Here is a 24,073-nt window from a genome sequence, read left to right as displayed (position 1 = left end):
CTATTAAATCATACTGTATGATATTCATTCCCACACAGGGGCGTAACCAGACATTTTTGATAGGGGTGGCCCAAGTGGGGCACTGACTTATGGTTGGGTGGCATGAAGCGTGAGCACGTGCACACACAAACACACACCCACGCAGGTTTTGGCCATACCCATTTTGTCTGCAAAACCCATACTGAAATTACTAACACTGCAAGAAAAACTAGACAGGAAAATACAGAAAATACAAATTAATACAATTGTGACAGAAAATCTCAATGAGAAAAGAATTACTTGACAAAAGCCAGTATAAACAATGTATAAAATGCCTCTGACTGGGCATATAGCCCATTGTATTTTGGGGTGGTACCTGGGGTGGCCAATCAGATGTCAGGGGTGGCCCGTGCCACCCAAGGCCACTCTCAGAATACGCCACTGTTTCCACATAGTGGCAAATTCAATCTGCTGATGAAGAGCATGTGATGTGATCAAAAGCTCCAACACACACTGTGCTGAGCTGAGTTAGAGCTAACTCTAACTGTGTGTGTGTGTGTGTGTGTGTGTGAGGGCGAACATTTGTGCGCTAGAGACACACATCTGATTTAATATGTGTGGGTTAATCATCATTTGTATTCTGAAAAGAGGTAGCCCCCCCACCCCTCCCACCCTCGCACACACGCAGCAGGTGCACAGGTAAGCATCTAACACTTATTATGGAGTGTGTGATGTCTGAGACGGCAGGAAGGCAGAGCTGAGGTGTGACTCACGCACACACACACACACATAAAGTAGTGTGTACATTGACTTACATTACATTTATAGTTCAGAGTTTTGCTTTATCCTTGACAGACACCGACACATAAACGTTTAATACTTCACATTATGGGGTCCTGCTCTGTGTCCTCATAATATGACTGTGTGAACAGACATGAGTCATATACCTGGACAACACACACACACACACACACACATAGAGGAGGCTGAGCAGGGATAATGTGTGTGTATTTACTGCAGGCCCTGCCTGGATAATGACAGGCTGGCAGCAAACAGTGTGTGTGTAATGGCAGAGCACTCACACACACACACACACACACACACACACACACACACACACACACACATACACACACACACACACACACACACACACACACACACACACACACACACACACACACACACACACACACATCTTATACCACAGGACTCATTCATTCATTCATCTCTCCTACACACGTCCTCTGTCACTGCTCCTACAGATGTTCTGTGGCTTTTCATCTTGTCTTAAGTTTCAACATTAGCTCTGTCTTGGGCTGAAATTACAAGTTGATACATTTAAATGGGACATATTATGGAAATATCACTTTCTGAAGGCTCTTTAACATATATTTGGGTGTTTGTTTTGCCTTCTGGCCCCCAAAATGTGAGAACTGACAAAACAAATCTGTAATTTTCAGGCTCCCCCGGTTGAAATCCATGTGGTTTTATGAGCTGTTCCCTTGGTAGTCTAGCAATAATGTAAATAGTTTTCAATTTTGCATAATACCACCCCTACCTGGTACCAGTAGAAGGGGTGGGGTGGGGCAAGCAGTGGTTCATTTGAATTTAAAGGGACAGGCACTGAAACCAGCCGTTCTGAACAGGGCTGTTTTGAGAGGATGAAAAGAGCTGTGATGTTTGATCCTTGGGGTATTTTGACCAAAGCATGTCACAGACATGTCTTTAGGACAACTGGGAACTATTTTAATTTGTGGAAGAGGGGCATGATATGTCTCCTTTAAAATTTATATTTTTTGTTAGGAATAATCAAATACTTCCTCTGATGAAAATCAGGTGCTCAACCTTGTTAACATCCATAACATGAAAGATGATGAGTGAAAGCATCATCGCCCTGACTGAGTGTTTCCACCTTGAACTGTAGTCAAACACCGACAGTCTAAACACGGATTGAGACAGCTGGGCTTTCATCAGTCTGGGTCTGACTGAGGCTCAGACACGTGTCAAAGACTCTTTGATGTTTCCTCCTCTAACCATCTCCACGCTCTCTCCTCTTTCACCTGTCAACCTGGGGCAGGCAGGTGGTGGGTGGAGCTTAGCGCCTGATCCAGGTCTCTCCAGGTGTGTTCTGACAGCTTCCTATCAGAACCAGCATGAACTTGCTGTGTGTTATTTGCGTCATGATCATGGATGCTGCCTGTCTATACAGTATGTGATGTCTGTCTGCACTCCTGAATATGATTGTATGTGCTGATGTGTGATTATACTGTATTTTATCTGCTGCTTTTGTATGTTTTGATTATATGTGTTGTCTCTGCATGATTGTACTGCTGTTTCACTGTTCTCTCTTATCTTCATTGATTTATCTTGTCTCCTAGCTGTCCTAATGCTCTCTTTTTAATCAGTGTGCTTTAATATATTGTTTTTGTTTTTTGTTTTGTTTCTTAGGGTTAGGTTAACTCAGAATGTTATGCCTGGTGTAAGGTGACTGCTTAAACTGAATTGGCCCCTTGGGGACTAATAAAGCTGTCTGAGTCTGAGTAACAGTAACTGAATGGGGTTTTTTACATCAGGAACTAGGAAGTCCGTTTCTGCAGAGCCACAAACAACACGTGTTTAATTGTGTCTCTCAAACAACATCTAATCTATAAATATATAAAATTAGTCTATTCTTCCTGATGGACATAAAAGTGAATCAGACAAGCAGTTGAATGGTCACAACATGTGAATATGATATGAGGATTAAGAATTTTGGTGTTGTTTAATGTTAGTTGACTGTATAATGTGTTGTGTGGTAATGACTCTCGGAGGATCAAAGCTTCCGGCTTCATCAGTTACACCGTGGTACATCTGTTACCTAATGAGACCATTAGGTTGCATCCCAGCTATCTTTATCAGTCCAGATGGGACATTCCCAGAAAACTGTGTGCCATGGGAAATGGGGATGAAATGTCAACAGTCAACAAGATACTACTGGCCTCTGTCTAATATAAGTGACGTTTGTATTTGTTCACCTGCAAAATAGGACTAATCATTCCAAATAACTTAATTTTCTTATCATTTGTTTTACTATCTGTGGCCACGATAACACCATACTAACATAACAATGACATTTAGTTATTTCTGTTTGTTGAGCTCAACTGAAACAACATTTTATTTGAATGGTCCAGTATTGATGATTAAAACCCCACAGCCAGCTGTGCACTAGCTCCTTTTTCCCAGCGATATTCACATCAAAAACAAAAAGCAAAGTAATGACGTGACATAATGAAAATGACAGTAGGTTATGTGACCTGCTCTGAATCGTGACTTGTTAAAGGGATACTTCACCCAAAATCGATAATTCACCAATCATCTACTCACTGTCATCAGAACACTTTTGGAGTTCTGGGGGGAGGGTCCGGCTGGCAACGGATTTTCATATAATGGCGGCGGATAGCGCTCACTTTTGAATCGTACAAAGGTTGTTTGGAAAAAACGTTGATGTTTGTGCGCATGTGTGAGATTTGCTGCGAGATGTTCTTCCGTGTTTACATCCATGGTTTACAACGATAGGCACTCTAACAACGACGAACGAACATCTCACAGCAAAAACCAGAGATCAAATTAATTTTTTCCGAAAAACTTTTTCATGTGGCGGCTTCAGGACACTTGGGTCAGTATGGACGAGCAGTATGGAGGTATTTGAATGTTTCATAGTGTGAGTTTTGGACAAAACACACACTATGCCAGCCGGATCCCCCTGGAACTCCAAAAGCATTTTGATGACCCAAACCTTGAAAATTGGTGAATTATTGATTTTGGGTGAAGTATCCCTGTCTCAGTCATGAATATAGCAGCTATCTACAGAGATCAGACTGATGCATGGTCAACACTGACTGACTGACTGACTGACTGATAACATTTCCAGTGGTCAGCAGAGCCACAGTCTACAGAGCTACTCTGGTTTCCTGGCTGCTAAGGAGCTACAGGGAAGAGGAGGAGCACTTCCAATACACAGAGGCTCACCTCCATTACAGCAGATAAACTGCTTTCATTACATGTATCGTTACTACTTAAGGAGGCAGAGGAAGAAGTAAACACAAGACACATTGAGCAGGGAGAGCAGAGAGAGAGAGAGAGAGCAAGGTCATCAGTAACAAGGCTTCTACCGCACACTGACATTTCGTTCTACCTCACACAACCCCATGTCAAACAACTCCAATTATCTATTTAATGAGACATGTCCTGTACTCTAAGGGTTCTAATGTTTCTGACCTCATCTAGTGTTTTCTTCTGTTCCTGTGCCTCTTCCGACAGAATCATCTAAATCTGTCAAACTTCATGACGCCCTCTGCCTTTAGAAGTCATTAGAGCTCATTACTTTTCCATTCACATCATCTTTGAACATCGGCACAGAGCTCAGCATCCAGACCTGATTCAGAAGTTTCAGTCGTGATGTCTGTAAGCATCAGTGGTAGGTGGGCTGTGTGTCGTGACCTGGGCGCGGGGATTGTGATTTGTGAAAGAGGAAATGCTCAGTTTCCCTAGTAACCGAGACTGAGGAAGTTAATGTGCGTATGTGTGTGTGTGTGTGTGTGTGTGTGTGTGTGTGTTTTTGTGTCACCTTCTCAGTACAGCGATCTCGTTCTCGATGCTGCTCTCCTTCCCCTTCAGGGCCTTCTTAGGGATGCACTTCACTGCAAACATCCGGCCGGTCAGTCTCTCCTGGGCCAGGACCACCTCTGAAAATGCTCCTCTGTGAACAACAACAAAACATCACATGGGTCACCAGATGCTTGTTTGTTAGATAACGTGAATGATCACAATGCTGAGAAACTGTTAACCGAGCACCGTTCACCCTGTAATGACTTGCCTATAGGAAAAAATGGACCTGAAATAGATCAACTCATCCCTAAACTTACACACTTACACAATGTGGTGCTGTAACGACTAGTTATTTGGAGGCTAGAGACAGCAGCAGGAGGATTTAGAGACAGAGACCAGTCACTGTCTGCTCCCTCTTGCTAATTTTTCCAGGCAGCAGTTCTAGATAATCAATTATCTGAGCTATGTCATGATGCTTTGATGCTTTAAAGGTCCACAGTATAAAGGTAGATGTCCAAATAGTGTGATTATAAAGCAGCTCTGGTTTCTATATTATCAAATATAGTAGTATCAAAGTCTCAGTCCACAGAGAAATGCACACAGCTTGTATTCAGAAACTGAGCCTTAAAACCAGCTGTCAGGACTTCCTGTGACATTGTGATGTCACAACAAAGCAGTCACAAGCCCCGCCCACCTGGGCCTACCATCAAACACTTGCAGGATTTGGTTTTTCTTAGTGTCCACCTTAAATCTGCTATTTTCTTACTAAATCACCCAGAAAACAGTCAGCCAATGAGAAGAGAGGCTCGGTTCAGTTACTTGTTGTTACTAGAGCTGCAGAGAGAAGCCTGAGAGAGATGTAAAACTGCATGGTTGCAACATTTGCATATTTGCCCTAAACCAAAAGCATTTTCTGCTTCCTGCTGTGGAGTGCTGTCACATATTCCTGTAAACCAGGACTGAACAACAACTGCAGCCTGTCACTGATGCTGATATTCTTTTCCAAGCACAATTAGCAGGTTTTTGAATCATGGATAAACACACAGATAAAAGCCTGTCGGTGCTGTAAAAGAGTCAGAGCCTCTGTATGTCACGACGTTATTGTGTTTTAAAATGCACTCTGAGCTGTGTAGACATGGTGTTTTTGGTGTAATAGTGCTGTGCTGGACAGGTGTGTGACAAACTTCATTATTTCATGTTTCTTTCTATTCTTTAAATTCTGTGCAGTGTGAGAAGTTGATGGAGCTTAAGAAAGTTAGTAGCCTAATGACTTTAGAATTACATTGGTTCTGTTTTTTTCTTCTTCTTTTAAACGTGGTATCGAAAAAGTATTGAGAATCGTGGAAATTTACTGGTATTAGTATCAAATACAGAAATTCTGGTATTGTGACAAGCCTATATGATAAATAACGTTATCCACCACTCCATGGATTGCTTTCTCACCGGCTTCGTTGAAAACTAATGCACATGGCCGGGAGGAGGGTTAGCAAAACAGAGGAGAAGAGACCAGACTTGCATACAGTAGTTCCCCTTTAAGTGATGAAAGTTTAAAATGACCCTGACTCAGCCAGCCTTATTTCCAGGGCTCAGCTATTCTGGAGCTTCTGAGCCCTGGAGGTTCAGCTTGGGTTTCAGAACAGAACAAAGACTTCATGACACAATACCAACAAGCTCATGTGCAACTGGGACTAAAAGGTCAGAAACATAGAGCCAGGCCATGAAGAGGCAGAGATTCAACAGTGCTGTGCAGCCTTGCTCTCTGTCAGCTGCAGGTCGACTGCATGTTGAACAAGAGGATATAAAAAAAGAGCAAACATGGAAAGAAGGGATAAGAGCAGAGGGATGTTTACTCCAATGCCACGTTGGACAAGCTGAGGGTCGAGCAGACTCATCTTCATTCATCGCACTGCTCGTCTTCGTAACGCACAACACACACACGCACCACTGTAAGACTAGACTGAATTTAAATTTCCAATTATTCTGCCTGATATTGTTGCTGTGACTGTTACTGTGGATCGTCAGGTTTTTTAGATGTGAGAAAAGAAAATTTGAAATGATTATCAACCCCAGGAGTGTAAGTGAATAAATAAAAATCATGCTAATGTTCTAATGTTCCACTTGGCAGATCCAATCACATTACCACCACAGTCTCATTTTCTGCATATTAAGATCATCAGATACAGGCTGCACCTGGTCTAAATGGGATCTAAATGGTAGAATTACTGAGCTCACGCAGTGTTAAAGATGGGTTCACACTCACTCTGCCTCCCTTTGTTTTGGTGTTTAGTTTGATAACAGAAGATCTGACTGAGCAGCTGCAGGAAAGCAACAGAAAATACAAGAGTCAGGGGTCAGACTGGAAGACCCTCAAGAGTTTTTATGTAACTTTGTGATGTCACAAAGGTGATGAGATGAGTGCACAGCAAGCAATGTTTGATTTGAGATCACACCTCATTAGGGTTACAAAGGGGTGGAAATTTCCAGAAACTTTCCATGGGAAGATAAGCTGGGGAATTTTGGAAATATTCAAATTGGAAACTTTCCATGGGAATTATGGGAATTTATGGGAATTATTGGGAATCTATGGGAATTAACTGGAAATTGGGGGTAATTTAAACAAACTATATCATATCCAAACATAAATGTTAATATTTTGTTTGCCCCCCCCCCCGTGCATATAGGGGGTGTTGCCTATAGCCCTGCATTAAGAAGTGTGCTGTGTGCATGTGATTGAGGAATAGCATAGATATTCAAGTGTACTTGCTTTAAATCTGGTTGTTTTATCCAAGATTATGCTATACAATATATTTTCCCCAACTATATTTAAGTTCCCTGTTAAGGGCCAACCTTCAATTTTGTAAATTTTGGATTTATTCCAGTTTATTCCCATATATTCCTCTTAATTCCCATATATTCCCGTTAATTCCCATGGAAAGTTTCCAACTTTGAAAATTCCTGGAATTTTGCAACCCTACACCTCATGCACTTCTACATGTGAGTGAACCACATGACTCAAGTATCTGATTGAAGACACAGCACGAAAGAAAGAAAGAAAGAAAGAAAGAAGCTGCAGATGAAATCAGTTCCATCTCTTCATTTTACACACCTGCTGCTTGGAAAATGAATTTCACACCAGGTTGTTTTTCATTCAATCATCACACTAAACCTTCATCACACCTCCTCCTCCTCCTCCTCTTCTGCTTTCATTCAGTTGCTGTTTCATTTGTGTGTTTAACTCTCTTGATTTGAGGGGAAAGCAGCTGTTCTATATGAGCTCTATTGCATCAATATGTGTGTGTCTTTGTGTGTGTGTGCTGCCATGCACAAAGCCCTTGAGCCCTTTAGAACTACATTTTACAAGCCACCCATCTGCCACCAGGCCGGCTGCTCTTAAAACTGCTGCGTACCATCACAGTAGCACACACACACACACACACACACACACACACAGATCCTCTCCTGCAGTGCCTGCTCTCCGCAGAATCTCATTTTCTCATCACCTTCACCCCCTCCCCTCCTCCTCCTCCTCCTCCTCCTCCTCCTCCTCCTCCTCCTCCTCCATCATTCGCTCTTTGTCTCTCACCTCACGCTTCACACATGTTTTGCGGTGACAAGTGAGCACACCGCCGGTTGTCCCTGGTGACCGAAGTGGACGGTCCGACAACCAATCAGACTGATTCACTCGGAGCTTTCCATTCATTAACCCTCAGGGAGAGAAACTGAAACGCAGATGAACGGTGGTCTACTGAGGAAGCACAGATGTTTCAAATGGATCAATTAAATGAACAATCACCAATAATCAATGACTTTTAATAAATAAATATGGATCAAAGGCCGATGTGTGTGATGTTAAAGGTTCATAGTGAAGCCATGGAGAATTATCACCTGACTTGACAAGGCCGCGGTCCTCTTGGGGTGGGGGTGGGGGGCTATGATGTGATTGAATGAATGAAGAATGAACCAATAGATAAGGTACAACTACACACACCACACACACACACACACACACACACACACACACACACACACACACACACCCTGAGAAAGAGTGTGTGGTTCAGTTGATTGGACAAGGGAGGCTTGTATAACATCTGGTAGCTAAAGTCAAACACTGGGCTGTGTTTGTGTGTGTGTGTAAGGGGTTGACTAGCTGGCAGTCCCCACCGTTACCCGCGGCAACAATGATTGCATTTTGTCCAGCATGAACCTGTGGAACTGTGTCAGTCGAGCTCCACTGCCTCCACCGCTGCAGGAGATGTAGCAGCCATGGGTGTTTCTTCATCAAGCACATGTTTAAAAAAAAAAAAATCTCCGCTATACACACACACACGTACTGTATGCATGCAAACGCACACACACTGTAAGACAGAGATAGAAGTGGAGAGACTAGAATAGAGCGACAAGGTGACAGTGACACATTTAACATGGAGACCGACAGCAGCCACCGGTGCTGCTCAGTGTCTGACTGAGAATCATCATCGCACAATGTGGCTGTGTGAGGGGACATGGTTCAGTTTCAGTGGTAAACATGAGGAGTCAAAGAGCAGCCACCAAGAAACAACCACACACAGACAAGTCCATCACATGAGGCTGAGAGGAGGAAACAGAGATGTGAAGTCCAAGCAAGAATACTATTCAGAGTTCACATGAACATCCCAGAGTGAGCACAGTGCTGACAGGAGTATTGGGTTTTAACATATCTGTCATACGTGTTGAAGACCGTCCATCCAGATTACATGTTTTAAGTCTCCTTCTTGACACCACAGATGCTGCAGGCTCATACAAGAGAGCTGGGGGTGTTTGTTTTTGTTGGTTTTCCACCAATAGGGGATCCATGTGGAGAGGGGGGTTCTAGTCTTGGCTATAGGGCTGGGTGAGATTTAAAAAAAAAAGGATATTGATAAAAAACAAACAAAAAAGTGATATTGGTCGCTATCGATAATTATCTTTTACATTTTTGTGGGTAATTTTATGTTTGATCTACTTTTAATAAAGACAACTAAAAATGAAAAGAAAATAATTCGACTTCAACTCTTTATTCAACCACACTACCCGTCTTGTTAGAACTTGACAACATGCTTAAGTAGTGTTCACACCAAACGCGATGCTGCGTTGTCGCGCGTCGAGATTACATGTAAAGTCAATGCACAGACGCGATTAGACGCGAAATCGTGCCGGGCGGCGATAACGCCCGAGTTGAAAATATTGAACTTTTGACACGACATCGCGTGACGCCGTGACGCGACAGCCTATCAGCGTTGAGATTCTGACACAACAATACACTGCTACCGACTGCTACTCAACGGAGACAGATGGACAGGCACTCTGCAGCTGAAATGAAGCGCCTGTAACTTTAGTTGGTGTCCTGCCTGGAGATCCTGGCAACAACCCTAGCTAGCAAGTCCTCAAACTCAGCAACAGTCAGTCTGAAGTACCGTACAACGGCCGCGATACGAGCGGGGCTGAGCGGAGTTTTTTTTACCTGCTACACCAGGACCAGGACGTCAAGGATCAGCTTCACATCGTCCATTGTCAAGCCTACGGTAAAATGAGTGCACTTTCTGTGTCTCAACACATTTTTACATCCGTCCTGTTAGCTGGATTGACAGTAGAGGGGAGGGGGGGCGCGATGACGCGATGACGAGAATTTACACAAAACGGTCACGCGTCAAAATACGAGCAATAGCGCGACGGATTCTCATTTGTCGCGCGAAAAAATCGCGTTCATCGCGTTTGGTGTGAACACCCCTTTAGGCATGCATGTGTTGCTGTGTTACAGTATGTTCAGCTAGTGGGGCAGGGGACAGGAGCTTGGTGACAGAGTGTGTGATTGGCCGGAAGGAAGTAGCCTAATGACTTCAGTATCAAGAGACATGATAGGCTAATGAAAGAGGAAGGGAGATGCTTGTTCACAGGTCCTTTTCTATTGAATTGTTTATCGACCCGTTGAGTCTATCGACAGATATTCATCATCCTGTTGAGTGAACCTGAAGAAGCCAGATGTGAAACGTGCCGTTTGCTCAATACATTTCAGTAAAGTAATGTCAGTGGTGGTTTATTTTGTTCCAGCACCTGATTTTTATTTTGGCTGTGCATACGTTATCTGTCCCCACCACTCAGACCCGGGTTGAGGTCAGCTAAGAGTTGGTGTAGGGAAGGACTGGGGGAAAGAGCTGTTGTGTGTTAATAAGAAAAATGTAACGTCAAACCACAGTCTGGTATTACAAATGCTTAAGAAGAAATAACAAGAACATTGCCTCCTGTAACTGTCTGGTACCCAGAGTAGAACCAGACATGTCAAGAGGGTTTTACTGGAGGATGACATTTGAAAATGAGCTGTGTACCTGGGACACATGGACAAGGAGTTTACTGCGTCCTTTCACATTTCAATGTGTCACAGACACGTGTTTATTTCCACATTAATCCATCCATTGTTGCAGAAATGTGGAAATAATATAGAAATAAAAGAATCTTCATATCTTATAAAAAACAATCTTGTATCTTCATATACCTCCATGATAATATATCTCCTTAAAAACCAGTGGCTAGAAAAATATCTGCCTCCTAAGATGAAGTGAAAATCTTCTTTCTGAACTCATCATGGGAGGTGGGAGAGAAATGAATGATGGCCAAACTGGCAGTCATGACCAACACCTCCCACTGCCTCCATGAGACCTGGAGCACTCTGTCAGACTGTTGAAACACAGTTCATGCTGTGTATTCATTCATTCTCTGCCTGCCTTTTTCACATCACTGACTCTCCTGTCACAACGCCTTCCTGCCCAGTAGCTGCTAGACTCCAACTCTCACTATATCTTCGGGCCCATTTACACTTATTCCCTGAAAGACAAGTTGTGTTTTCCATCCTGCAGCCTTCCAGCCTTTCTAACCTGCTCCTCTATAGTCTCTTGTCAGGTTCATCTGTCCAGTTACCCTCCCATCTAGTTTTCTGATGTTTGTTTCAAAATCTTGTCCAACGGGGGTCCGTGGTCTAATTTGTGTCAGTTTAGGTGTCCTTGATGTATAAAAGTTTCAGAACCACTGGTCTAGCTCACTGGGTAGAGCAGGCGCCCCATTACACAGAGGCTATAGTCCTCGCTGCACTGACCCCAGGTTCGATTCCATCCGGCAGTGCTTTGCTGCGTGTCACACACCCTCTGTCCCCCACGTCCCATTTCCTGTCTCTCTCCAGCTGTCCTATCAAAATAAGGGCATAAAAGCCACCTCTCTAACCCCACAAAAAGATGACAAAGATCTGCAGACAGCAGGATCACAGACATCTAGAGATCTGATGATCTAGTGACTTAGAGACTTCATGAGTTAATTGCTTAGTGATGTCAAGAACAGCAAAAGTACAAAATGAAGATAAAAAGATCTAAAGAAAAACATGGAGGGGTCAGACACAATGCCATGTGACAGCAACACGAGGAACATGAATGCCATGTTGATCTCCAGGCCATCTGTAACCAGTAGTTTGACAAACAAAGCAACCTGATTAGAGATTCCACACTAGTTTTACCAGAATGACATTATAAAACAAGTGATCATCCATCATCATCATCAAGGCCATGTACTGAGGCTCTGCTTTCAGCAATTACATAAATTCATTTAGAGAGAAATATAAACACATCTCTCACGAGATCAGCAGCAAACACAAACCTCTTCTCTGCAGTCCTCTGGTCACAGCAGCTTCCCAACCACATCCTCATCTTTCCCTGCTGCTATCACCATCGTGGGTTTTATCTGATGATTTCACATTTTATTTTCCTGGTAATAATATCAACTTGAGGTTTAAAATGCATACGGGTCTAAACGGCGCTGTTGAGTGAAATCAAATCCAATGGAGTCAGAATTACTGATTAAATGGATGAGAAAGGAACAAAGGAGTGCAGCAGAAGAAGGCAGCTGGGAAGGAAGCATGCACATGCACACGCGCACACTCATATGTGCACACACAAACATAGTACACACAGACACATGGATAATGTCCGTTGTGCAGATTTGTTCCTGCCTGATCAATACTTAATACTTAATGACAGAGCATGCACAAGGACAGAACACGCAGCGCCAAGCTAACGTCACCACTGAGCAGGACACACACACGCACACACACACACACACACACACACACACACACACATGCACCGCTATTTTCATGTGCTGTGAATACAGAGTAATCTGCTTGAACTGTCACTGGCTTTGAAAAGAGGCCACACACACCTAATACACACAGAGAGAAAATGGAAAGACAAGACGGACGAATAATATAGACTGGAGCATTAGTGTGCAGCAGATATGGAGGAAAGAATGACAGAGAGAGAGAGGGGGGGGGGGGGGGTGAAATGCAGGTAGGTGGTTTGGTGGAAAGAGGCCCGGAGCGATGCCGCCTCCAGTTCTGGGCTCATGCCACTTGGCTCCTGGACAGAAACATTTCTACTGAGGCATGTTCCACTAAACAACAGTCTGAGTGGTTTTGGTGCACTGGGAATCGAACATGCGACCCCAGCACCGTCTGTACCATGCTCAGCTGGCTTGGCCCAGGAGGAAAAGGGGGGGGGGTGAGAGGTTAGTATTGGAGCTAGAGGTCGACCGATAGTGGATTTTTTAATTCCGATATAATAACGATAGTTTGGAGCAGGAAAAAGCCGATAGCCGATTAATCGGCCGATAGCCTATATATATTAATATATAAATATTATATATTAATAGTTTTTTTTTTTTTTAATAATAACATATAGCTATTAGCTAGTGTAAAACTAAAGGATGTGGGACACTGAATCATCCCTGGACCCTGTGAGTGACGAACAGCCGAACTCCACACGTGAGTTTGTTTACATCAGAACAGCTGTAGTGACGTGGCGCTGCAGGAGAGGAGACTGTAATGGTACAGACACACCAACTCCGGCGGCGACGGTTCCGGCCACATCGGACCGGCGAGCGCTCCGGCGAGTGGGCAGGACTATGTGACGTTTATGTGACGTAGTGCCGAGCTTGAGTTTCGCTCTGCCGTTTCCAACATGGCGGCCGGGTCACAAACGATCTCATTTTACAGTTAAACACACTAAAGTATGTTTCTGAAAACATTTGAGGCGGGAAATGTGTAGTGCAGTAACAGAATCTGGATTTATATTTGATCAACACCGCCTAGTTTGATAGTTTGAACGAAGTTTCTGGAGCCGGCTGCATTGCGTTGGACGGACCTCATTTGCATAAAGTTCAATCTATCGAACTTTATGCAAATTCACATACGGCGACGGGGCCGTCAACTCCTCCTGCTGTATCCATCTGCCCCGCCCGGCCGGAGCTCCTGCTCCACATAGACATGAATGGAATCCGTTGACTGAACGTCGGTTGACGGAGTTGGTGTGTCTGTACCATAACTAAACAGGACACGTTGGCTCGTGGTGTGGTTTCGCCGTACATTAACAGGTGACTGTTTCACTATAATTAGCCTACTGTGTGGAAAACCCATAGACTGTAAAAAGAAAAACCACGCTGTAATGATCGTGATCGAGTTGCGGACGAGTGTGTTTGGAGCTGACGGGAGGAGAGAAAAAAAGAGAGCGAGACGCGCGTAGCGGCCGTGATATGACGACCCCGTCCCCGCTGAGGAGGAACTCGGCTGTTATGGAACAGGACCTAAACCAAGTCGAGTAGAGCCCATAGAGCCCAACTTTGTAGTGTAAAGAGCCATTATTGTGCGTCTGCCCCAACTCTGAAGCTGAAGCGGCGCTCTCTCTTCCTCCTTCCCGTCTCTCTCTAGCTGTCCTTTCAAAGTAAAAGCACAAAAAGCCGGAGGGGAAAAAAAAAAAAAAAACACTGACTCGTGAGCTGGTGGCGGTGAGATATTTAGCGTGGCAGCCGCCACCACATTATCTATGCAGGAACCCAGGCTGTACATATATGATTAAGAGAAAATACTACAGTGTTTCTCATTAAATAACAAGAGAGTTTCGTTCCAGTCAGCCCCTCCACCTGCCGCCTCTCTCTTACTGCTGTCGCACCGCACCTACCCTCACCTGGGTCACTTCTCCTCTGCTGCTGCTGCTGCTGCTTCACATGCCTTGTCTCTCTCTCTCCCATGCTCTGTGTGTGTGTGTGAAGAGCAGCCCCGTCCCTCAGTGATCAGAGAGACAGACAGCGGCAGGGAAGAAGCAGTTTATGGCGCTGTGGAAAAAACTGCAGCCATCGGCCACTATCGGAGCCAAGTTCCGCTGATTCCGATAGTTTGTAAAACGTCCTATCGGCGCCGATTAATCGGCCAAAACGATTAATCGGTCAACCTCTAATTGGAGCAGCATCTTGCAGCTTCTAGTTTGGTCTGGGATCCTGGTTCCACACTGCACCTGATTGGTTCTCCTGTGTGTTGGAGCTGTGGAGAACCTGGACCTGTTGCTTCCATGTGAACTCCTGGTTCGGATCGACTGCAGTGTTACGTGATATGTGATTTTAGCAGGAATCCAAAGGCTTGATTACACATTAAAGCAGACCTGCCAACCTTGGCAAAATATTTTGAGTAGGGTGAATTCGCCTAATGTGGGACATTTTTTGCAATTTAGACTTCTGGTGTATTTTGCGATATGAAGCAAACACTTTCAATCTACATCCTGTACCATTCTGAAATCCTTAGGTTGTGATCTAATGGAATCCAAAGAGAAAATTCTGATATCACACTCCTAAAAGAAATACCATACATATTTCAACTCTGATTGCAAAGTTTTTTGCGGCAATTTCTGTTCCCTAATGTGGGACAGTCATGCTCCTAATGTGGGACACTAAAAAGTCTGTTTAAAAGTCATCTTAATATACATGATAAATGCTAGATTGCAAACCAGTGTTCAATAATATCACTTATTGTCCTAGTTCTGCTTCATCTTCTATAGTGTTAATGGTTTTCTACCAATTGTGTGGTGGATGTGACCTTTTACCCTTCGCTAGGGTCATTCCCAGCCCTGGTCAACAACCTCAATTGTGGGACACCACCATCCTCAGTGATCTCCCTATATTCAGTAATGTCTCCCCTCATCCTGTCTTTTTTCCACTGGTTGAGTTCACTTGCTTGATTATTTTCCTTTCTTTTCCCATGTTTTCTTTGCCTGGTTTTGTCTCATTGCCTTACTCTTTTTTGCCACTGTGATCTGAAATACATTCCATTTAATTAATCAGTAATGTGCTATCCTTTGAATACTTCTAAACACAACATTTTTCATGAACATTATCAAAAAAGACAATATTTAGAAACAAGAAAGAAAAAAAATCAGAGCCATTTACCCCTTTAACAGTATTATGACCACTTCCAGTTAATAAATATAATTTTCTTTTGTTGTAAAATATTCAAAACAATGCATTATAACAATAAAACCATGTAAACAATAATTGTTATTGTTCAACCTATTAGTTTTACCTGGAAAAGCACTGTCCCACATTAGGAAAAACCACCTGTCCTGCTTTAGGAAAGCATGTTTCCTAAAGTGGGACAGTAGAAATGTTGATCAAAATGCTAAATATTGAGAATGGTTACACCATATTAAGATATATTTTAATGCATCAGCATATTATAAACACATTTTGACAAAAAATTGCAATAATTTTGTTTTTTTTAATAAATTATGGCCTTAACATTATTTTTGTCCAAACCCTAAGTACCTAGCATTTTGGTGGTCTGCACACAGGGTGCCTCCGGTTTGAAGGCTGTCCCTCCCAAATCTATGATTGGACATTTGAGATGTCATGTGATTTTGATCATGCAATATCACAGCTTGTGTGAGACCACATTTACATTAACTTTCTTTTGCTATAGGAAGACCTACACCCATAGACGTCGGAACTAGGGGTGCGGGGGGTGCGGCCGCACCCCCTCCCATCCTCCCAATGTCCGAGGGGCCGAGTAAGTCAGACGCTGTTGTTAAGTTAAGTTACGTCCATAGACTGAAGCTGTAGGCTACGTCGCGGTGTGTCTCGGTACAGGTAGAGCGGTCGGGATATGACATCATCGGTTCAGAAAAGATCCGTTTTGGGTGTTTTCGGAGCACAGATGTGCAATGCTTCATAAAAGAAAAGTCCAGGTGCTTCAGCTGGCCTTTGAGAGAGACTGGACCCGGAAATGTCCAACCCAGTGGAAAGATGCTGTTCTTTAATGGCCACACTCACCGCATACAACTCTTCTAAAGGTAACGCTAAGCCTCTTGTAATGCATTTTGCCCGCCGTGGCATTGTTTATAACACTTAAAGCTGCGTGGGGTTGTGTCCTGTCTGAATATGCTGCATCTGGCTGTGTGGTCTATAGCTTCAGTTGTTTCAGTGATGCGCAATGGCTGCGTGCGTAAAAGAGAGATGGCGCACTGTGTGTGTGAGTGAGAGTGGGAGCGGGGGGGGGTTCAGACAACGTCCGACTCTCCCAACAAAAATCCCGCACCCCCTCTCAGAAAATAGTTCCGACGTCCATGCCTACACCCATTTAAGCTTAAGTGTCCCACATTAGGCAGTGTCCCACATTAGGCGAATCCACCCTACCACTTGTGTCGCGCGGCTTTTTTTGCAGAATACTTTGCTTTGCACGCAGTTACTTCCCCATTCACTATCGATAAAAAAAACAACAATAAAATGACATTTATGACTTAAATACATTTATTAAACTAAATATGGACATTTTAACCATTTTTTCATATAACATGTCCTTCTAAGCCATGTACATACTGTATCAGCAACAGCTTTTCAATGGAACAAAAACACTTTAAAAACGTAGCTGTTAACAAACCAAGGTATATTATTATATTTAAACTGTAGAAATAATTCCTTCCCTCCTTATACAGGCCTACTATATCTGATTCCTACCCTTAAAATTAGAGAAAAACTGTGAGGAAAGTAACTACATTTAGGCAGAGGTGGGTAGAGTAGCCAAAAATTGTACTCAAGTAAGAGTATAGTTACTTCAGAATAATGTTACTCAAGTAAAAGTAAAAAGTAGTCATTCAAACATTTACTTGAGTAAGAGTAGAAAGTACTTGGTGAAAAAGCTACTCAAGTACTGAGTAACTGCTGAGTAACCTCTGATTTGTTCGTTTAATGATCAGCGCGTAAATGTAGGCCTAATCAAATACACAAAAATATAATAGCAATGAAAAAATCCAGATACTGCCAAAGAACAACATTTAACAACTAAGACAAAAGCCTAAATGACATTTTTTACAAAGTAACATAAATGAAGACAAATTCAGCCACAATACATAGGCCTATCTATGAAAGATCTACGAACTGTCCATAAACTCTTTGTGTGGGTGTGGTGTCTGTGTGTCTATCTGTGACTGTGTGTGTGTGTGTGTGTGTGTGTGTGGGGGGGGTCCTATGATTGAACCAAAGTCACATGACCACACCCCCAAAACTGGAGGGGCGGTCATGTGACTAGGAGTCACATGTCTCCAGGTGTGTATGGGGTTTAAACTTCCTAGGGAGGAAGAAGAATAAGATGACCTGGATGACTGAGAACCTTCACGGACATTATCCACTATTATCCACTACATACCAGGGCTGACGTCATCCTAATCATTTACTAGCAGCAGTTTCTCAAATTTGAGGCGGAGTGGCTGTCCGGTTTACCGCGGAGATTTTGTGTGCAGTCATGTGACTGCCTGGCTCTGTCTGATTGGTTAAAAGAAGGCAAACTTCGCGAGTGGCTACATCTGATTGGTGAAACGCAGTCATGTGACAGAGGCTCGGAAGTATCTCCATTAAAACATAAACAAACAGATCGCACATTGGATCAATAAGAAAAAGTAGCGAGTAGCAACCGGAATGAAGCTCAATGTAACGGAGTAAAAGTACCGCTTCTTCTGAAGAAATATACTCAAGTAAAAGTAACAAGTATGCTGCATTGAAACTACTCTTAGAAGTACAATTTATCCAAAAAGTTACTCAAGTAAATGTAACGGAGTAAATGTAGCGCGTTACTACCCACCTCTGCATTTAGGCTTACTCATAATCTTACAGTAGCTAGCTTACTTGACTACAATCTAGGTACGCTACTTTATTCTCTCTCTCACACGCACACACACACACACCGCTCGCGCTAATGTCGATAGGAAAAAAAACTCTCGGTGCTTATTTCTCCGATATGACATCGTATTTTCAACGTGAAAGTAACGTTATTAACAGTACATATTTGCCAAAAGACACACACGTACACTCACGCGTGCACACACACAGACACACACACCAGTTTACCGTTTTAACCGCCAGCTGCTGCGGGTGGGGGCACGGGGAACGGGGAGAGAGGCGGAGGGAGGCAGAGGACAGGAGAGAGCGGGCCAACGCTGTGGGTTCGGCAGACTCGTTATTCTCCGCTACTCTATGATGATTGGTTGAAACTGTACCACTACACTGCTGCATCGTGTTGTCAGACATGAGTATTGCACGTGCACATTTCTAACAGCACTCACAGATGTCTGCAGCTTTTTGAGTAGTTTAATGAGGCGGAGCGTACCAGCGTATTTTGATGTCAAATTGCGTACCTGCTACGCAAAATGCGTACAGGTTGGCAGGTCTGTTAAAGGGATAGTAGCATTTTTTTTTTAAGTGGGGTTGTATGATCTACAAATAGCCCCTAAGTACTGTACTTTAATTGCAGTAGAAGACTCTCTGCACTCCTCCTGTTAGCAACGCCAGCCCATAGCCCTGCCCAGAGATTTACAACATACAGTGTTGGGAACAGACCCAAAGAAACAACCTATTTTCGCAGCCTAAAAGAGGTTTTACCTGAAAAAAAATACACAGTTCCATTGTTCGCTATAATATAATTTTTCCCAGCCCTTCAAAGTGCAGGAAAAACACAGTTTTTATTTGGACCTAACCAACTCACGAATCCCTCTCCGCCCAGGGTTAGCGCCCACCGATCAGCAGTTGGTTAGGTCCTGCACTTTGAGGGGCTGGAAAAAATTATATTATAGTGAACAATGGAACTGTGTATTTTTTTTTTCAGGTAAAACCTCTTTTATGCCGCGAAAATAGGCCGTTTCTTTGGGTCTGTTCACAACACTGTATGTTGTAAATCTCTGGGCAGGGCTATGGGCTGGCGTTGCTAACGGGAGGAGTGCAGAGAGTCTTCTACTGAAATTAAAGTACTTAGGGTCTACTTGTCGATCATACAACCCCACTTTAAAAAAATGCTACTATCCCTTTAAACTGCTGTTTGTGGAGGGATCTTTTAGAGGAGATCAGTATGAGCAGCAATCTATAGCCTATTCTTTGGTAACCATGGTGACATGCATGCCCACTTGCACATGGAGCTGGTGCATATAACCTAACCCGTCAGACGGCGAGCAGCTTCAAAGGACGGTCTGCTGTGTTTGTGAGTTTTTTACCAGGAGTGAGTGTGTGAGGGGAAACCTCTTCACAGGTGAACCTGGTGACTACAAGAAAGTGGGGGACTCATTGAAGCCAAGTTACCATGGCAACATGAACAAATCATGACATGCTTTTTCAGAGTAGAAATAAATATATGAATGTAATAGATCCTCAACTGTGCAGTGACAATGAGCCAATTCACGTGTTTTTTTTCTCTCTGCATTCATTCATCTTGAATACTTTATTTATTAGACAAGGCACGTTTATTTGTATAGCCCATTTTTACAAACAGTTTGTCTCAAAGGTCTTCACACAGCAGATAACAACATCCTCTGCCCTTAGACCCTCACGTCCACTGAGTCCACGTCTGTTGATACAGATTTAAGGAAGGATGGGTTGTTAACGTCCAAAGGGACATGGGGCCATATTTCAAAGTGAAATGACATTTGGGTTAAACTGATTTGAATTTAGTTACCCGGCATTAGCTGCAACTGCTAACGTTAACGGTAACGTTATGTGACGGTGTTGAATCTTCCCACCCCGAGTGACGTCGTAAGCAAAGATGGCGACGCTGTGAATATGGCTAATGGAGGTGAAGCTCAGTGTACTGGAAGTGCTCGTCCTCTTCCCTGCAGTTCCCCATGTAGCAGGGAAACCAGAGTGGCTCAGTAGACTGTGGCTTCCACAGTGGTGGAAATCAGTCAGTCAGTCATGGGCTAGATCTTCATTACAGCTGGAAACTCTCCAGGTCCGGTTTCTTTTCCTCTGTGCTGCTAACCCTCCTCTCAGCCATGTGCATTTGTTTTTAACGAAGCCAATGAGAAATCAATCCATGGAGCGGTGGATAACGTTATATATAATATACAATGTTATGATGTGTATATTTGTGTAGTTGTATCTGTCATAAACAAGAGATTATGGGTTACGGGAAAGGCAGAGAGCCTCCATTCTCCCTGTAACAAGTTACAAGTCATTTATTTAACCAGCACTATTACTATAAGGCTGTTTAAGGTATAAATGTAGCATAGTTAAGGTAAACATCCTGCATAGCTCCTCTTTAAAGGAGGACAGGGTGACACACACACACACACACACACACACACACACACACTGGTCACCATATGTAAAAACATAAACAGGTTAATGAGGGACAGGGAGCTAAGAGCCTGCCTCTCTGTGTGTCTTCCTTCTTTTTCTTGTGTGTGAGTGCACTATAGGCCTTTGTTGGAGAGTATGTAAGCTTAAATAGCACTGTTGCCACGGCAGCAATTAAGTGCCAATTATAGTCTGTATTCTCACTGTGACTCTGACAGCAGAATATGAGAAAGAGAGAGAGAGAGAGAGCAGTGCATGAACAGGCTCCTCTGCAATTAATACAAAGATGCACTAATGAGCAGGGTAAAGCAGAACCTGGCCTAGAAGCTGCAGACGCTGTGATCAAGCTGCTGCCCATACAGAGCTGCAGGACGGGCTCCACTCCACCAGCACCACCGTGACAGATGGGACATGCATGCAGAGCTCTGCATGACCAAATGAAACATTAACATCAACATGCTCCAGTGCGCGCAGGACCAGATCACTGCAGGTCACACACACACACCCTGAGATCTCAGGTAGGTAAACCCAGGAACTGAGATATTATAGCATGAGTTCAATCCACGACCCAGATGGAACCACGTACAAGACTGTCCAGTATATGTTACCACAATAACAACATTGATAGATTGGGTTCATCAATAACCATGGTGCCATCCACTTGTCAATCGAATTATCTGAGGAAAATAAAATATATAAAATATGAATGTGAATAATGCTGGTTCAAGCACGTTTCCATCTAAGGGTGCACTCACACTAGGGCCAGTTGTTCTGTACCGTGCTGAAGCACGAATGCCCTTGCCGAATGCACTTGCACTCACACTAGCCACTAATCTGGACTTTAGGGGGCAACATGCTTGGGCAGCGTACGACTGCGCCCTAAGACCTTTAAATCAAATAAAAAGCTGTGCGTAATGACATCATGTGCTGTTTTGCAATCATATTGGTGTATCCAATCGTTTTCTTGCAATTTTAAGGTGTTTCCATTCATTTCTGTAATGCCAGCCAAGTTAAAGAGGAACTAAACCCCTCAGTTTTGACTGACATGCTCTAAGCTGGAAATTCAAAAAATGCCTCGATTATGGGCGGGGCTCCAGGAGCAGTTAAATTCGCCAGTCTGTCCTGTACACCTGCATCTTTCTTTGTCTACAGCTGGAACATGCGGAATTGACATAAAACATGACAACTCACATTTATCCAACAAAGAACTGTTCCCATCAGCATTTGTCACATAAACTTTGTATCGATCAAGAGAAAATCTGATGAGATCGATAAAATTAAAATAATTAAAAAAAAAATATATATATATATAAAACAATTTAGAAAATGTATCAATACTTATGACATATAATCGAATTTTCCTGTTTCCATAAGGCATTTTTATTTCGATATTGCTGAATGGGAATAAAAACGTGTGGATGGAAACATGGTTAATGACACCTGATGAACAGAATTTCCCTGAGGCGAGAGTTCCGTGTGTGTGTGTGTGTGTGTGTGTGTGTGTCAGTGGGGGAGGTGCTGACTGCACAGGAATGAAAGGAAGATGATGATTTGATTTGTGTCTGCTTTGTGTGATCACACATGAACACACACACATAAGGAGTGCAGTATGGCTTTGCCATGGCAACAGCCCTGACCACAACAGGGATGTCAGGAGACCTCCCCTCTGTTTACATTAATTACCATGGAAACAGCCTCAGCCTGCACACAGAGTGCACAGACTCAGGGTAATCCACTGTGTGTGTGTTTTGTGTATACATGTGTGATGCCCTCTCTCTCTTTCCATGTGTGTGTGTGTGTGTGTGTGTGTGTGTGTGTGTGTGCAGTAAATGCTTTAAGACTGAACCTATAACCTTGTTAAACAGAAGAAGAGACCAGGATAAATGATGACAAACAACCCGTCAGACAGCATCACCACTCACGGGAGCAATTAAGAGTCCGGCAGCGAGCTCCACCACAGCTCACTCACTGCTAAGAGCTAATGTGCTCACACTGTTGTTGTTAATGTCAGGATGAATCCAAAGTGATTCGCACTCAATTCCACTATCAGCGGTGCAATATCCACACTGCTACCGCTGGATTAGTCTGACTCACTTCTGTGATGCTAAAAGGAAATGTCTCTGACTGACTGATTCACTAACTCATGTTATTTTCACCTCTGGTTTCCAGCTGCTCAGGAACTGCAGAGAAGAGGAGTGCTTCCAATACACTGAGCCTCACCTGCATTACAGCAATATATTCATTAGACGTATTATTATTGTTACTAAAGGAGACAGAGAAACAACAAGAACTTTCACGACTTCTACTCTCAACTTGTAATGTTGTCTCTTAACCCTCCTGTCATCCTTCTTTTCTTCCTTTCTCCCTTCCTTCTTTCAACAATCCTTTTTCCCTTCCTTCTTTCCTTCCTTCCCTTCGTCCTTACTTCTTCTTCCTTCCTCTTCTGATCCAATTGACCTGATCTGTTCCCTGTCCCTCCATCTTTCTTTCCTTCCCTTTTCCCTTCCTTCTTTCCACAATCCTTTTTCCCTTCCTTACTTCTTCCTTCCTTTTTGACCCAATTGACCCAATCTGTTCCCTCCCTCCTTCTAGCATTCCTTCCTTTTTCCCTTCCTTCTTTCCTCCCATCCCTTTGTCCTTCTTTCCTTACTTCTTTCCCTTCGTCCTTCCTTCCTTTCTTCCTTGACCCAGGAGGACAACAGGAGGGTTAAGTGAAAAGTGTCAAATCAAAAGTGCTTTTAACACTATTGTCTAAAATACACTTAGAAATAGTTATATTAGGTTTTTTTTTAGGTTTATGGTTTACTGCATCAAATATCAGTGAAACCTGGCAATCAAGTAATTCATATTCATATTCGTCAAGGTTATTTTCAGATTCTGCCTTTTGTGATGATGTCATCATCCCCTCCTAATGCTGCTTTAGCCACATCTGTCCCAGTGCTGTCAACAATTTAACAACATCATCTACAATAAATACACATAGAAATGGATGAGAGAGCAGAAGGTGACTCAGCAGCTCATCTCCTCTGACCTTGTAGACTCCTCTGAGAGCACGCACCCCACACACACA

At 43.3% G+C, this 24,073-nt stretch overlaps 1 protein-coding gene across 1 annotated transcript in view; it reads right to left on the bottom strand.

Annotated features, from left to right (window-relative positions):
* Positions 1-24,073, bottom strand: part of camk1da (calcium/calmodulin-dependent protein kinase 1Da) — a 104,795-nt gene that overhangs the window by 43,384 nt on the left and 37,338 nt on the right. Inside the window, exon 2 of the mRNA XM_085769454.1 lies at positions 4,589-4,720. Coding sequence (XP_085625580.1) covers positions 4,589-4,720 — 132 coding nt within the window. The remainder of the gene's footprint in view (positions 1-4,588; positions 4,721-24,073) is intronic.

Source organism: Trachurus japonicus, chromosome 23 (genome assembly GCF_045865225.1).
Source record: "Trachurus japonicus isolate A0001 chromosome 23, Traja_1.0".
In the NCBI taxonomy this organism is placed as follows: domain Eukaryota; kingdom Metazoa; phylum Chordata; class Actinopteri; order Carangiformes; family Carangidae; genus Trachurus; species Trachurus japonicus.
Note: the sequence above shows the minus strand (reverse complement) of the source record. Positions and strands in the feature narration are given on the sequence as shown.